Raw genomic sequence first — 16,856 nt, forward strand, 5'->3', positions numbered from 1 at the left:
CCATTCCACGTTCACCTTAGGCAGGGATGTCTTCTGGCACCCACATTATGGAACATCTTTTTCGACCACACAGTTCAAGATGCCTTCCATGAGAGTACCGGAGGAATCTCCATCTGGTAAAGATACAATGGGAGGCTGATCAATGCCTGGGTGCAGTCGAGGAATTGCTTTCTTTTGGTCAACTATGTTATGTATGCTGATGGTGATTGCTGTTCACTCAGAGAAGGAGTTGGAGGCACTGCTGCTGAACCTGGAGCAAAAACAAAGAACATACCTGGGTATTTTACATCATCGAATGCTCCCCTCCTTCCACACTCCATGAGTGATGAGGATGAGAGTGGAGACGTTTCCATACCTCTGGGTAGTGTGCTTATGACCAGCTCTGGTTCGGCAGTGGAGGTCTCACTTCGAATTAGTCGAGCAGTATAATTTTTTCATTGACTGTGTAGTGCGGTGTGGAAGCTAACTGGTATATCGTTCCACACAAAGCTCCGGGTATTCTCGGCCACAGTTATGCTCTCCCTTCTCTATGCTTGTGAAATGTTGAGCCCCCTAAAAGGAACATCTTCACTGGTTTGAAACATTCAGGCTGACCTGCCTACGAACAATCGTGGGTTTAATCAGACTGGATTGTGTGCGGAGCTTACATATCCTTAAAAGATCTGGACAGTCTCATCGGCGAGCTCCTTCAGCAGGTGATGCTGTGTTGGGGCCGCTGGCCCCCGAGGCCTCTCCCTGCTGGGCGCCGGCTGCAGGGGTCCCGCCATCTCCCAATCCCTCGCTGGTGTGCGAACAGCTGCTGCCGCCGCTGGGCTCATCGCTCGCGGGATAAGGGCTGTCGCCCGACGGCTCCCCTCCTTGGGTCGCACCCCCACAAGTTCGCCTGTAAACACTTCGTTGCCTCTCCGCCATTCAAACTCGACGCCTCCCCTCACACAGCCCCGCGCAGCAATCACACGCTCTGAACGGGGGATCAGGGGTCGGAGGGTGAATGACGTTGCTCGCGTCTGCATTGCCGATTGGGGTTTTAGTTACGGGGGGTTTAAAGGGCTGTGAGGTGGGCGTTCGCAAGGGGGGTTAGTCCGTACGCGGTGCGGGGGTCCGCAGCGGCAAGAGGAAGCGCACACCCGTGGAGCACTGACTACACACGTTGTGAGTGTACGTACACACAGCACCTCGCGCTTTCACACGCTCGTCGAAACCACATGAGGCTGCGATTAGTTATTAATGATTTATTACCGGCTGACTGTGATTCGCTGTTGGGTCAGTAGGAATCGGCAAGGCAGGCCTACACTATCGCCCGAGGGTCTGTACCCGATTTTTCTAATTTGATGGGCTCTAAGTGGTTTTGGTTTCTCTAGACTCAATCCCAATACTCTCTTTCCTCTTACTCACAGTTCGATGCGTACGGCGCTCCGGTGGTCTCGTCCTCGCTGCACACTTTGATGCGTCGCACGGACGTTCGAGTGGCCGAACTGGGGACCGTACTGGGCGCTGACCTTAGGAGCAAGAGAGCTTCTACCTTTCTGCGCCCCCCTTTTATGGCTAACCCACATCAAAGAAAGCCGCCGCCGATCCGAGGGCCTTCTCGGCCAATCAGATCGCTGTGCTTGCTCAGCCGCACTCGTGCTCTGCATCGCCGTCCACCGCCCAGTTTCCATAACAAAGGGCCCGCCGCTGACTGGGGCGCCGGCGGTGGTCCACAAGCACATTTGCTATGCTAATCAACCGCCCACCCTGGTTTCCTCGCCGTTCGTGGCTGCGACCCCCTACCTGCCTGCCGATCCGTGTGTGGGGGTGCGTTTTAACCGTGGTGGCTGGATAGCCCCCGCCGTGACCATGTAATATCAACCCAGGTCACAGCGCCGCGGTGTGAGTTAGCATCGGGGAAGATCGTCCAATTCCCTGGACGCAGGAAACCGTGAAGATTATCCCTATGAGAGGGCTTCCGGGTGAAAACCTGTCGGCCAGGTGACCTCCCCTCGGAGCTCTATGGGGGGAAATGTGTGAGGGTGTGTTTATGTGGGGGGCGGTGAGGGGGAAGCAGTGTCGGCCCCGTCGCTTGGTGGTGGCGAGGTCGTAGATGGGGCGCCCGCAGAGCGGCTTCGCGGCGGCGGCATCACAGCTGCCTTGGCTGGGTCATGTAGCCCGCATGCCCAGGCACCACATGCCCAACAGCATCTCTTGCTGGATAGAGGAGACTAAGCGGGAGTGGTATGGGCTACAAAAATGAACTGATGTGGTACAGAAGGATGTTGAGCTGATTGGTCTTGCCGATGACTGGTACCGGCATTGTCGAGAAGATTTGTGAAGGAAGCTTCTTGGCAGTTGGAGGCAGTCACCCTCCAGCAACATTGGAGTGTGGCGGAGCGACGCTCACAACAAAAAGTGCTGAGCGGCTAACATGCAGCAAGTTGGCATAGTGGGCAGCACAGGTGGTACATCTGCCAGTCATCACCGTCAACCCATGGCACCTGGGTCTCTTCCATGACTTGTCAGCGAGCCTTCAAAGTGCACCTAGCCTGGCACAAGCGCTGTGGCGACATCACTGACACTTGTGACGAACGGCGGTTGTTTTTGTGTAAATATTTTATAGCATCTGTGTGTTTGTTTATGTGTGTGCACATGTGCGTGTTCATCCACATAACACCTTTCTTTGGTTGTTTCAGGGCTAGATAGGGTGTAGGACACACAATGTTAATGTAATCGCGCAATCGGATCACAAAAAAGATTGCTTAACACGTAGGCTTTCGCGACCAATATTATTCATAATCAACGTTTTTGGGTTTAGATCGCGTTATTTATAAATGTGTCGTAACCCTCCACCACCCGACACGGCCAATCAGTAAAAATGTGTCACGTTGACAAAAGACAAATTAGTTCACTGCTTTAGCCCACCGGTGTGTTGAAGCGCGAAACCACAACATTTACAATTTGAGAACGACGTTTCGCTGGTAATTGCATCCAGCATCATCGGGCAATTCGCCAGAATGGTGAGGCTCTGCTGTGTCTCCCGTTCTTATATAGAGCAGCAGCAGGGTGACGTCATCATTAACTCATTAACTCATCAGGTGCAAAGATTTGAGGGGGGAGTTATTGTAATTATATACTATATTAGTAATCAGGCTATTGTTACGATGCGAGTTGTAGATTAGTAATCATTTGGAATGTGTTTTATTGTGATTATGCTACATTAGTAATCAGTTAGTGTTTGTTTCCCTTATAAGGAATTGTAATGTATCTTATTTAATAATACGCTTTCAGGCCGCACTAAGCCTGTAGCTGTCTGAGCGATTAAAGTTATTTCTGTTTCTCTCAATTTCAATCGATTCTCTAATTAGTCTTTGCCAGTAGTTACTAGTTTTACACAGCACTTCAACGTTGTCAAAATCAATTGAGTGTCCCTGTTGTGATGCATGTTCTGCCACTGCCGACAGTTGTGTTTGTGATAATTTAATATTTCTCTGGTGTTCTTTTAGTCTTACACTAACGTTACGCCCTGTCTGTCCAATATAGCATCTGCCACATACACAATTAATCCGATATACACCTTCTGTTGATAATTTAGGTAATTCGTCTTTAGTGCACGTTACTAGTTGTTGCATTTTGTGTACTGTACCAAATCTTACTGTAATGTTTTGCTTTTGCAAAACACGGGCTAATTTGTCAGTTACTCCTGAGATAAATGGTATTTTTATTGTTTTAATAATCTGATCGCTTTCAGCAGTGTTGCTTTGCGATCGTGATTTGGCATTTAGTGCTCTGTTAATTTGAGCATTATTGTAGCCATTCTGTCTTAGTGCTTCTTTAACATGTTTAATCTCTCTCACTAGACTTTCACCATCTGACACTGTTTTAGCCCGATGTATGAGCGTCTTGATAAGAGAGGATTTCTGAGCTGGGTGATGATGCGAATCTGCATTCAGATAGGCATCAGTGTGCGTTTGCTTTCTGTAAACGCTGTGTGTTATGTTACCATTTAGGCCATGCCCAAGTAAAATATCCAGGAACGGGAGTGTGTTATTCACCTCCATTTCCATGGTGAACTGAATGGCCGGGTTTTGTGCATTGAGATGATTTAGAAAATCGTTAAGTGTATCTTTACCATGTGGCCAGACAACCAAAGTGTCATCCACATATCTAAACCAAAAGGATGGTTTTAATGTGCTCGAGGCAAGTGCTCTGGTTTCAAAGTTTTACATGTACAAATTTGCTATAGCAGGAGATAAAGGAGATCCCATTGCTGCTCCCTCCCTTTGTTTAAAGAATTCGCCTCTCCATAAGAAGTAAGTGTTATTTAAACAATGGTCTGCGAGTTTCGGAATATCTTTTGGTAAACCTGTATTATTTACCAGTGTATCAAGTAATTTAAGCGACTCGCTCACTGGAACCTTAGTGAATAGCGAAATCACATCAAAACTCACCAAAATATCATTAGGGTTAAGTTTAATATCTTTGATCATATTCACAAGATGTTCTGAATTTCTTATGAATGATGATGTCCTACCGATGTAAGGCTGTATTTGTTTAGTTACATATTTTGCTAATTTATATGTGGCAGAGCCAATTGTACTGACTATGGGTCGTAAAGGGATGCCGATTTTATGGATCTTTGGTAGCCCATACAGTCTAGGTGGTTTTGAAGCCCTTGGCTTAATTAGGAATTGCTCATTTTTTGGGATTAATTAATTTGCAATGATTGCAGTAGTCTTACGTTCCAAAGTATTAGTTGGATCTCGTTTAATTTTAATGTAGGTACTTTCCTCTAATAAATATTTAATTTTATTATCATAATCGCCTCGTGACATCACTACTGTAGTGCGGCCCTTATCAGCTGCTAGGATTTGAATATCTTTGTTTAGACGAAGCTCTCTTAAAGCTTTTGCCTCGTTCGAGCTAATATTTACTTTTGGTACTTTACTATTCTCAATTATTTTGGCAACCTCGTGTCTAGTCATCTCTGCCTCATTATGTGGAAGGAGTCTTACTGCTGATTCTACCTCAGCAATTATCTCATCCACTGGAATTGTGCGTGGGGTAACGGCAAAGTTAAGGCCTTTAGAAAGGACAGAAATCATGTCAGTGGTTAAATCAGTGTTAGTCAAGTTCATTACGGCATCCCTTTACGACCCATAGTCAGTACAATTGGCTCTGCCACATGTAAATTAGCAAAATATGTAACTAAACAAATACAGCCTTACATCGGTAGGACATCATCATTCATAAGAAATTCAGAACATCTTGTGAATATGATCAAAGATATTAAACTTAACCCTAATGATATTTTGGTGAGTTTTGATGTGATTTCGCTATTCACTAAGGTTCCAGTGAGCGAGTCGCTTAAATTACTTGATACACTGGTAAATAATACAGGTTTACCAAAAGATATTCCGAAACTCGCAGACCATTGTTTAAATAACACTTACTTCTTATGGAGAGGCGAATTCTTTAAACAAAGGGAGGGAGCAGCAATGGGATCTCCTTTATCTCCTGCTATAGCAAATTTGTACATGTAAAACTTTGAAACCAGAGCACTTGCCTCGAGCACATTAAAACCATCCTTTTGGTTTAGATATGTGGATGACACTTTGGTTGTCTGGCCACATGGTAAAGATACACTTAACGATTTTCTAAATCATCTCAATGCACAAAACCCGGCCATTCAGTTCACCATGGAAATGGAGGTGAATAACACACTCCCGTTCCTGGATATTTTACTTGGGCATGGCCTAAATGGTAACATAACACACAGCGTTTACAGAAAGCAAACGCACACTGATGCCTATCTGAATGCAGATTCGCATCATCACCCAGCTCAGAAATCCTCTCTTATCAAGACGCTCATACATCGGGCTAAAACAGTGTCAGATGGTGAAAGTCTAGTGAGAGAGATTAAACATGTTAAAGAAGCACTAAGACAGAATGGCTACAATAATGCTCAAATTAACAGAGCACTAAATGCCAAATCACGATCGCAAAGCAACACTGCTGAAAGCGATCAGATTATTAAAACAATAAAAATACCATTTATCTCAGGAGTAACTGACAAATTAGCCCGTGTTTTGCAAAAGCAAAACATTACAGTAAGATTTGGTACAGTACACAAAATGCAACAACTAGTAACGTGCACTAAAGACGAATTACCTAAATTATCAACAGAAGGTGTATATCGGATTAATTGTGTATGTGGCAGATGCTATATTGGACAGACAGGGCGTAACGTTAGTGTAAGACTAAAAGAACACCAGAGAAATATTAAATTATCACAAACACAACTGTCGGCAGTGGCAGAACATGCATCACAACAGGGACACTCAATTGATTTTGACAACGTTGAAGTGCTGTGTAAAACTAGTAACTACTGGCAAAGACTAATTAGAGAATCGATTGAAATTGAGAGAAACAGAAATAACTTTAATCGCTCAGACAGCTACAGGCTTAGTGCGGCCTGAAAGCGTATTATTAAATAAGATACATTACAATTCCTTATAAGGGAAACAAACACTAACTGATTACTAATGTAGCATAATCACAATAAAACACATTCCAAATGATTACTAATCTACAACTCGCATCGTAACAATAGCCTGATTACTAATATAGTATATAATTACAATAACTCCCCCCTCAAATCTTTGCACCTGATGAGTTAATGAGTTAATGATGACGTCACCCTGCTGCTGCTCTATATAAGAACGGGAGACACAGCAGAGCCTCACCATTCTGGCGAATTGCCCGATGATGCTGGATGCAATTACCAGCGAAACGTCGTTCTCAAATTGTAAATGTTGTGGTTTCGCGCTTCAACACACCGGTGGGCTAAAGCAGTGAACTAATTTGTCTTTTGTCAACGTGACACATTTTTACTGATTGGCCGTGTCGGGTGGTGGAGGGTTACGACACATTTATAAATAACGCGATCTAAACCCAAAAACGTTGATTATGAAAAAAGATTGCGTCATCTATACAGAATCTAAACAAAAATTGTAATATTAATTGAGAATTTCTCAATGTGTTTTCATTTAGGAGATGCTCATCTGATTACCATGGCCTCAAATGAAGGTCCCACGTGGAAAATTATTCAAAAGCACCGAGTATATTTTGAAGACCACCTTTACCCATTCGCGGCAGATGTTCTTAGCCATTCAGATCAAGGCGACATAATTCGGCGCAGAGAATACACAAAACTCATGATAGAAAAGGATCCCATTAACCAAATCAGAAGCCTCATTGACCTGGTGCTCGACAAGGGGGAGGAAAGCTGCACCCAGTTCCTGCGGGAGGTGCTTCTGCCACTTGGGTCCAAGATCCCCCAACTGAGGGAGTGGGTCGCGTGCAATGAGGAGCTGCTGTGCAGACTGGGCCTGACGCTCGGCAGAGATGGCGACAAGGTCCTCTACGAAGCGGCCTTCTGTGAGTGAACGCTGCCCGTGAACATGACTGAACGCGTGGCCTGTGCACATTGATCACACTTAGACAGATCACTTTTCGCAGATATGCTTGTACAGTATGGGATATGAAAACATGGTAAAATGTCACTAAATGTGATAATTGGTTTTTGATTTAAAGCTTTCGTGACTGCAGGGATTCATCTTCTTGGTTCTTTCGGTAAAGTAATGTAGAAGGAAAATAATAAAATAATAAAAATAAAACATAATAAAATGATTCTCACGACGTTTCGGCCACAACGCAAGCAGCCGTCCTCAGGTGGAGAACAGGTCTGTCATGTAGACAGTCTGAATGGCACGCCCCAGGCTTGGAGCGACTATTTATGTTGGGATGGAGGGGCGAAGAGCGTCTTGACAAAATAATTTGCATATCAAGAGGAATTTAGAATATTTATGGCAAATGCAGATATGCGATTGGTACTACTTGTGAAATACGTAGGAGGTTTGGCGAGGGGTTTAAAGTCATTATGCCCATGCATTATGCAGGATTAGCAGTATCAAAGGGAGGGAGTAAGGTTAGAATTAATAAAGGGAAGGAATGTTAATAATATGGCGCCGCAGCAACTAATATGCTTATAGACTATACATTGTAATATTACACTATGTTTTATTCTACCCACCCAATTGTATACCACACTGCTATATATTCACTATGAAATTACGATACTCTATATTACCTTATACATTGTATTAAACATTACACTTTAATACTATTTATTATTATACAATATGCTATATACTATACCATTGACCGTCGCGTGAAAGGTACTAAGAGGAAGCAACGAAATATGTCAATGGGAGAGTGGTGGTAGGAAGCTTGCAGCGGAGCAAAGAATCCATTCCCTGCGGAGTGCATATCAAGAGGAATTTAGCATATTTATGGGAAATGCAGATATGCGATTAGTACTACTTGTGAAATGCGTAGGAGGTTTGGCGAGGGGTTTAAAGTCATTATGCCCATGCATTATGCAGGATTAGCAGGATCAAAGGGAGGGAGTAAGGTTAGAATTAATAAAGGGAAGGAATGTTAATAATATGGCGCCGCAGCAACTAATAACAAAATCATTTCTGATTCAACGGCATTAATTGATCAGACCAAACAGTTCTCGTTGAAACCTTCTGCAGCCAGGCCACCAAGATTATACGGCTTGCCAAAGATACATAAAGAAGATATACCTCTTCGTCCCATTGTCTCTACTATCAACTCCCCCACCTACAAACTGGGTCGTTTTTGTCTGAAATCCTACGGCCTTTCACTGGAAAAACCACCTCTGCGGTACTAAACTCTACTGACCTGGTATCGACAATCAAGGGGATTTTCCTGTCCCCAGACGACCTGCTTGTCAGTTTTGATGTGGTTTCCTTATTCACCAAAGTTCCTGTACCTGACACCATCGCAATCATTGAAGACTTGGTTCATCAAGGACTGAATACTGGGGTACCCCCCCTGGTGAGACACTGCTTAACCAATACATACTTCACCTGGAATGGAACTTTCTACAAGCAAACTGAGGGCACCCCAATGGGCTCCCCCCTATCTCCGGTTGTAGCCAACGTTTTCATGGAGAAATTTGAGACGGACGCCATCCAGACTGCCACTCTATGCCCGACCTTATGGAAGAGGTACGTAGATGCCACTTTTGTGTTCTGGCCACATGGCCGGCCTGCTCTAGACCAATTTCTCGACCACATCAATTCCATACACCCAGCCATCAGATTCACCATGGAAGTCGAAAAAGATGGCAAGCTACCCCTTTTGGATGTCCTAATTAAAAGGAGACCTGATGGTTCAATGAGCCACTCTGTCTACAGGAAAGCCACCCATACGGATCCTTACCTATAACCGGATTCCCACCAACATCCATCCCAGAAGAATTCCCTCATCAAGACTCTATACCATAGAGCCCAATGCATATCCGACCAGGAACACATTGCCAGTGAACTCAAACACGTACGCCAAGCTCTAAAGGCTAATGGTTACTCCGACTACACAATCCGCAAAGCCATCACTCCAACCATCAAGAAGGATCCTACATTGCTGGGGTCACAAAAAAGATCTACAAAATCCTGATAAAACACAAGATCCAGGTCCGATTCAACACAGTACATAAAATCCGTGATCTGGTCCCGTCTGTAAAAGATGTGGTTCCAGACATACAGTACCCTGGCGTCTACAAACTAAGTTGCCTCTGTGGTAGCAGTCACATTGGAGAAACCAAACGACATGTCTCGGACCGCATCCGTGAACATAAAGCAGACTTGAAACACGATGGGACAAACACCTCAGCCATGGCAGATCACTGTTACAATTCAGTGGGCTCACATGATATTGACTTCTCCAAAACAGAGGTTCTCTGCAAGCCATCTGGCTACCATGAGAGATTCGTTCATGAGGCGATCCACATATACGAACAGGGACAATTTCAACCGAGAAGATGGATTCTGGCTTAGCAATCATTGGAAGGACGTAATAAACCATTTCGGATCTTAACTGATTGTGTTCACCTTTACAGTGACTTCCAGACCGCGTTCCACTCACTGGCATTGTATTCTCCGCAGGGAATGGATTCTTTGCTCCGCTGCAAGTTTCCCGTGCTACTCTCCCATTGACATATTTTGTTGCTTCCTCTTAGTATCTTTCACACGACGGTCAATGGTACAGTGTATAATAACAAATAGTATAAAATGTATATGCTTAATACAATGTACAAAGTAATATATAGTATCGTAATTGTAAAGTGAATATACAGCAGTGTTATATACATTAGGGTGGATAGAATAATACATAGTGTAATATTGCAATGTATAAGGTTTAGGGTGGTTTATAGCAATACAGTATATCATTTAATGTTGGGTTTGTCTATGGCAGTATATAGTACGGTGTAGACTCGTGTGATGTAAGAGAATAACGTTTAGATGGAAGCATATTATATTTTTTACGACGTAGAATTGTAATGTATTACTTACTGTTAGTAACTCAGCTTATTGTAGAGTATATTTAGTATGTTTAACACGTAGGCTTTCGCGACCAATATTATTCATAATCAACGTTTTTGGGTTTAGATCGCGTTATTTATAAATGTGTCGTAACCCTCCACCACCTGACACGGCCAATCAGTAAAAAAGTGTCACGTTGACAAAAGACAAATTAGTTCACTGCTTTAGCCCACCGGTGTGTTGAAGCGCGAAACCACAACATTTACAATTTGAGTACGACGTTTCGCTGGTAATTGCATCCAGCATCATCGGGCATCATCGGGCGAATTGCCCGATGATGCTGGATGCAATTACCAGCGAAACGTCGTACTCAAATTGTAAATGTTGTGGTTTCACGCTTCAACACACCGGTGGGCTTAAGCAGTGAACTAATTTGTCTTTTGTCAACGTGACACTTTTTTACTGATTGGCCGTGTCGGGTGGTGGAGGGTTACGACACATTTATAAATAACGCGATCTAAACCCAAAAACGTTGATTATGAATATATTTAGTATACTGATGATACTATGTAGTTTATACTTTAGTTGTTTACGTGGTGGTTTTAGTTACTGCAGCTACATACTATTAACACTCCTTCCCTTTATTAATGCTACCCCTATCCCCTCCCTTTGATGCTGCTAATCCTGCATAATGCACGGGCATAAGTAGTACTAATCACATACCTGCATTTTCCATAAATATGCTAAAATCCTCTTGATATGCAAATTATTTTGTCAAGGCGCCCTTTCCCCTCCCTTCCAACCGAGCTTAAATATATGCTCCAAGCATGGTGCTGTTTCATTCAGACGCTGTCGCCTCGACAGACCTGGTTTTCACCTCGACAGACCTGGTTTTCACCTGAGGACGGCTGCTTGCGTTGTGGCCGAAACGTCGTGAGAATTATTTTATTATGTTTTATTTTTATTATTTTATTACTTCCCTTCTACGTGACTTTACCGAAAGAACCAAGAAGAAAAATGGAGAGTGTTGTGTATAAATGCTTGACGGTTAAACCGTTTCAATGATAATTTTATAATTATTTCATAAGGTGTTTTATATATTTTTTGTTTACTGAATGCCAAAGATATTGACCTGGTCACTGAGATCGATACCTAAGAATCCAACTTTTTAACATTTACTGGGTGAATTTGTTCATAGGATGTCAAGTAGGGACGAGCCACCTGAGTAATTTTATATAAACTGCACCCCTACGACACGGAACTGTTGACATTAGTGGCAGGGTATTGGAATCTGCAGGTGAAATTGTGAAGAGCACGGGAATCTGCCACCTTTACGCCCTACTCACTGTGGCCCCTATGTTGCCTTGGTCTCGCCCCACGTGGTCCCTTTCACCTAATAGGGGAACCTACCTCTGATCAGCAATTTTGAGGTTTGTGCTGGTGGATCATGCAGATTTGTGAAGCTTACCAACATTAAATACTAGATCAAGACATTTCTGCATTAGTTTGTCCTATCACAAACCTACCTTGGAAAATCCCTCGAAATATGAATCTTCTTCCACCACTTCACACACCTCTCCCACAATGGTCTCCACGACAATCTGGTTTCCACCAAGGCCAGTCTACCGAACTGACGTTCTGCAGCTGCATTAATGGTGACACCTGGCGTGAATGAGCTCATGCATACACGTGGTATAAAGAAATCTACTTTGCACATGCCGGCTTCTGAGTGCGAGTGGGCTCATGTATTTGTGTAGTATCAGTCAAATGCTTTGGTGGGTGGAAGTTTAACTACATTGGTTAAAGATGAAAGTGCTTGCTAACCATTAAGATATTAAGCAGGGCAATATACACACCGTTGTTGTTATTGTTGTTGTGCACAAACAAGTATCATGCACATGAATCAAGTTATAATGCCATGCCAGTGCTTAAATAATACACAAATGGGAAATTGAAAATAACCTGTAGTTTGTTTAACACGTAGGATTTTTATTCCTCTTTAGATGACTCCGGGGCATTGGTGGTGATGGAAGCAAACGGTCCTGCATATCAGATAATTAAATCCAACAAAGTGAAACTACAAACATTCCTCCAAGTGAAGTACTCAGACGCACTTGACCATTCACTTCAAGCAGACATAGTGGATGATCAAGAATACAGGTCCCTTAAAAGTGAGACTAACCCTGTTGAAAGAACACGGGGCCTGTTTGACCTGGTGCTCGTCAAGGGAAACAAAGTCTGCATGAAGTTCCTGCAGGCTGTGCTGGTGGTGATGAGAATCGTGATACCTCTTTTGGATCAGTGGATATCAGAGAATGAACAGCACATAAAGGAGATGGGCATCGATCTGAGCAGGGGCGGGGACACAGTCATCCCTGGAGCAACATCATCCCCCACTCCACACATTTCTGGAGCAGATTCCCGTGAGTGATGCCTCTTTTCAGCCCAACTGTGTCCATGTCTTACGTGTCTTTAGGTAATGGCTTTGAACTGGGATTCATTGGGATGTGATGTTTGCAAACTGAAACACTACCACACAGCAGTATTGACATCATTAAGCGGGTATTAACATGCCACCAGAACACATACTGGGGATCAGCAATTTGGAAAAAAGGTCTAGTGGGTCATGTATATTTGCGAAATTACCAGAAATCCACTCTTCCCCAGATATTTTTCTGTCAAATTCTTGCCTATGTTAGAGTCTAGGCTCAATACTTTTTTTTATTTGTCTATGACGGACTGCTTCTCTATATTAAATCAGATTCAGTGCACATAGTCACCATATAAATCCAGATTTTATTGCATTGTAAGATAAGAGGCTTGTGTAATGAGTCCAACTTAGTCCCAGACGTTATCTTAGGAGCAACACAACAGTACGTAACATAACACAATCGACACTCGGGTCTCGAATGACCATCTAACCACGCTACGGCAGAACTAGACACGGTTTGCTATCCCGGTCCGGACCACAAACAGGGTCCCAGACAGCGTGGCTAGAGGCTTCTTTTCCCCGACGTGGATCTTTGTAACACCAGCATACGAAGAACCTCGAGCTTCTCACGGGGCCTTCGTTATATGCCCCCGGGCTGGGGCTGGCTCCGCCCTTCACCCCGCCCACCTTCCAGGTCTCTCGGGCTCCTTCTTGAAGGTTCCCGAGAGCTCCTTTGGACCACATGACTATTCACGGCCCCTGTCCACTGGTGGCCCCCCTCCAATATCATCTGTTCACGTGACAGCAGGTCAACCAGCGTATCATGCCCCAAGGTAACCCTGGCTGGCTGATGCTCCCTCTCGTTCCCTCATCGGGAGCCCGCACCGTACACTGCTCACGGTGCCTCCGTGCTAACAAGTGCTTACCCAAGCCCCGCTCGGGCTGGTACTACATCCCGTAACCCGGGCTGCCCATAATGACAACACATTACCCACCGTGGCTTTGTAAGCCCCGACACCATACAGTGACAAGCACATTCACTACATCACCCCCTCCCCCCCCCTTCGTAGGTTATAGCCATCCTGGCTGCCAACTCCCCCCCAAGTAAGCAACCAACGTATAGTCAACAGAACATAACAACAAGTGTGCTCCAACAACATAACAAAGCAATAAATTACCCAACCCAACTTTACAATATATACACAAAAAAACGAACGGTCAAACCAACAATCGCGGCGCACGAAATCCCCACAATCAACATCTCCCACCTACAACGTGTAACAACACCCGTGAGCTCGATGGCGAGCAGGATCAGCCAAATACTCACCACGACTCGCGCGAACGCGACAGCCCATGACGGTGTGGGAGTTACGCAAATCAACAAGGCTGTGACGCCGGTCCTCCAGACGGGTTGGGCTCGACCACCTTGGTAGGGCCGGGGGGGCAATAAATCGACCCGATGAAGCTGGCTCCTCACGGAGAGCAGTAGGCCGGGTCGTCGGGTCCTCAATGTCTGAGCACGCGAGGCTGACACGAGCGGCCACGTACAAGGCATCAGTAACGCGGGGGCGGAACAGAAACCCACGTTGGCAGACACACGCCCCATCTCATTGGGCACACCCGACACTCGGCCCTTTCGATATGGAGATGAAACAAACTCACACGGCGTGATAAACGGTTTAAGGCGAGAGGGGTGCACAAACCAGCTCCGCTTACCAAACCGAACCTGGACACACTGTGGCCGCACAAACCGAACCACATCAACTGGTCCTCTCCAAGGTTGCAGCAATTTAGGTGATGTGCCCACTGGCACCTGTGGACAATGCAACCAGGCCCTGTCCCCCGGCGACCAATCCCATTGACACCTTTGAGCCGCTCGTTGGCCAGCTGCCTGGCCCGAGAGTTAACACTGGCGGCTTACCAAACCTCTTAAAGTTTTCCCATCATGAACCGAATTGTGTCAGAATTTTTTTACACATTTGGGGCAGTCGCAGCCTGCAACTGAACATCGATGGGAAGATAATACTCTCTCCCATACATCAAAAAGAAGGGAGAGTAGCCGGTGGACGTGTGAGGGGTCATCCTATAAGGGGCAAGAACCGCAGGGATATGCAAATCCCAATTGACCTCTGACTCACTGACCAAGTGACTCAACATGGAGGTCGGAGTCCGGTGTAGGCGTTCGACCATGCCATCCGTTTGCGGGTGATTGTTGTATCTTTGCCCCTTTTCTCAAAAATTAATATTAAGAATAATTAGGCCAAATTTTTTTTTTTATATATTTTTTTTTTCATTAAATAATGAAAACAGCCCCTACTCCTCACAAGCACACCAGGAATCTGTGAAACGGGGAGGGCCATTAAACGGTAAGACTTCGGAGCACAGAGAGGTCAGAGACATCCAGATGGACAAAAGGTCGATGGCCTAACCTTCCCAAGACGTCTGGAGATGCACGGATAACGTGCAGAGCAGAGAAAAACAACTGTTGCAACTCGCGTTTTCTTTAACGTTTTCCTTAACGAAAAGTAGAAACTTAACAAAAGAATCAAGCAACGGTATAAGACTGCAGCCTACAATAGGGGCTTTTTTTATTAGTAATTCCCTTATTTTACTCGTATTCACTGCATATATATTATTTTGTATTGTATGTTTCTATCTACATGACCTTACCAAAAACTAAAGAATACGAATTCCAGCTGTCAAGAAAGCTTAAGTGGAAACTTAGTTACACTTAACCTCAGGACATTAAAATATAACTCGAGTAAAACAGTGCAATCCCTGAATACAGATAGACAACAAACGTCAAAATCTCCTCAGCCACCTTTGTCTCCAACGGTCCGGCACAAACAGATGGCACCATAAATACTTAGGGGGTTAGAAAGGGTCGCGAGGAGGGGTCGGGAGGGTGTCTGTTTTTTTTCGGTATGTTGTTTCTCTCGCAAGAGATGCGCAGAGGGGAGTCACGTTTTTGAGTTTAAGCACAAACGCGCAGAAGTCTGTGTGCAGTCTGGTTCGAGTCGCACTCAGTCTTGCAACTCGGCTTGCGACGCGGCGTTGCGACGGGGCATCGCAAGGGAGCTGGGGCGAGTCGTGCCTCGAGAAGAGATGGAACGAGGAGGGGTCGTTCGTGTCGCAGAAGTCTGAGTTCAGCCTAGGTCGAGGCTGGGTTTCAGCCGTGCTCCGGCTGGCAGAGCGTCGTGAGGGAACAAACACCGATACCGATGGCCGGTGTCGCTTCTCGCAGAACGAAGTGGCGAGGTGTGGTTAAATGCGAGTGAAGCTTGCGAAATTCCAGCTATCATTCTCGTGAGAGAACCTGAACCAACGAAACCCCTGAAGTGAGGGCGGGAGAGGCATCAGCGAGTACCCGCGTGAAACTGGTAGCTGCATGCCAAGGGAGAAAGAGTGTCAGCACGGACGACCTGCGGATGAGCTGTGAGCGCTATTGGGCACCGCCGAAGGCGAGCATCGTGCCGACTCAACAATCATCCAGCAGTGGAGAAGACTGGAGCTGCCACCAAGAGAGAGAGAGAGAGTGCCATCGAATGCGCCGTGTGTTTGATACACACACACACCGACCAACACCCAGTGAGAACAGACAAGACGTCCAGCAGCGACGACGGAATCCTCGCGCACCACGACGGCGAGCGTCGTGCCGACTCGTCATCCAGCGGTGGAGGAGCTGCGCGCTATCCGACGACGGAATCATCGCGCACCACGACGGTGAGCGTCGTGCCGACGCCACTCATCAAGCAGTGGAGAGAGAGAGTGCACAGGCAGCACACCCGGGCGTCACCGAGCGTCGTGCCGACTCGTCATCCAGCTGCGGAGGAACGGCGCTATCCGACGGCGGAGTCATCGCGCGCCACGACGGCGAGCGTCGTACCGACGCCGCTCAATCTAGCAGTGGAGAGAGAAAGCAGGACGGGCTCGCTGCGGCCACGCCCAAGCGAGAAGTAACCTTTGAAGAGCGGGTTGTATCCCCTCCCCCACCCCACAAGCTCTGACACAGCGCCCTGCCTCTGCTTAAAATATTAATT

The 16,856-nt window shown here is 45.6% G+C and overlaps 1 protein-coding gene across 12 annotated transcripts in view; it reads left to right on the top strand.

Annotated features, from left to right (window-relative positions):
- LOC144737355 (NACHT, LRR and PYD domains-containing protein 3-like) overlaps positions 1–16,856 on the top strand; it is a 126,414-nt gene that overhangs the window by 23,070 nt on the left and 86,488 nt on the right. For all 12 annotated transcript variants that reach the window (XM_078620014.1, XM_078620019.1, XM_078620018.1 and 9 more), the window contains 2 exons: positions 7,027–7,413; positions 12,389–12,808. In XM_078620014.1, coding sequence (XP_078476140.1) covers positions 7,047–7,413; positions 12,389–12,808 — 787 coding nt within the window. In that variant the 5' untranslated portion in view covers positions 7,027–7,046. The remainder of the gene's footprint in view (positions 1–7,026; positions 7,414–12,388; positions 12,809–16,856) is intronic.

Source organism: Lampetra planeri, chromosome 68 (genome assembly GCF_965212315.1).
Source record: "Lampetra planeri chromosome 68, kcLamPlan1.2.h2, whole genome shotgun sequence".
NCBI classification, from domain to species: Eukaryota; Metazoa; Chordata; class Hyperoartia; order Petromyzontiformes; family Petromyzontidae; genus Lampetra; species Lampetra planeri.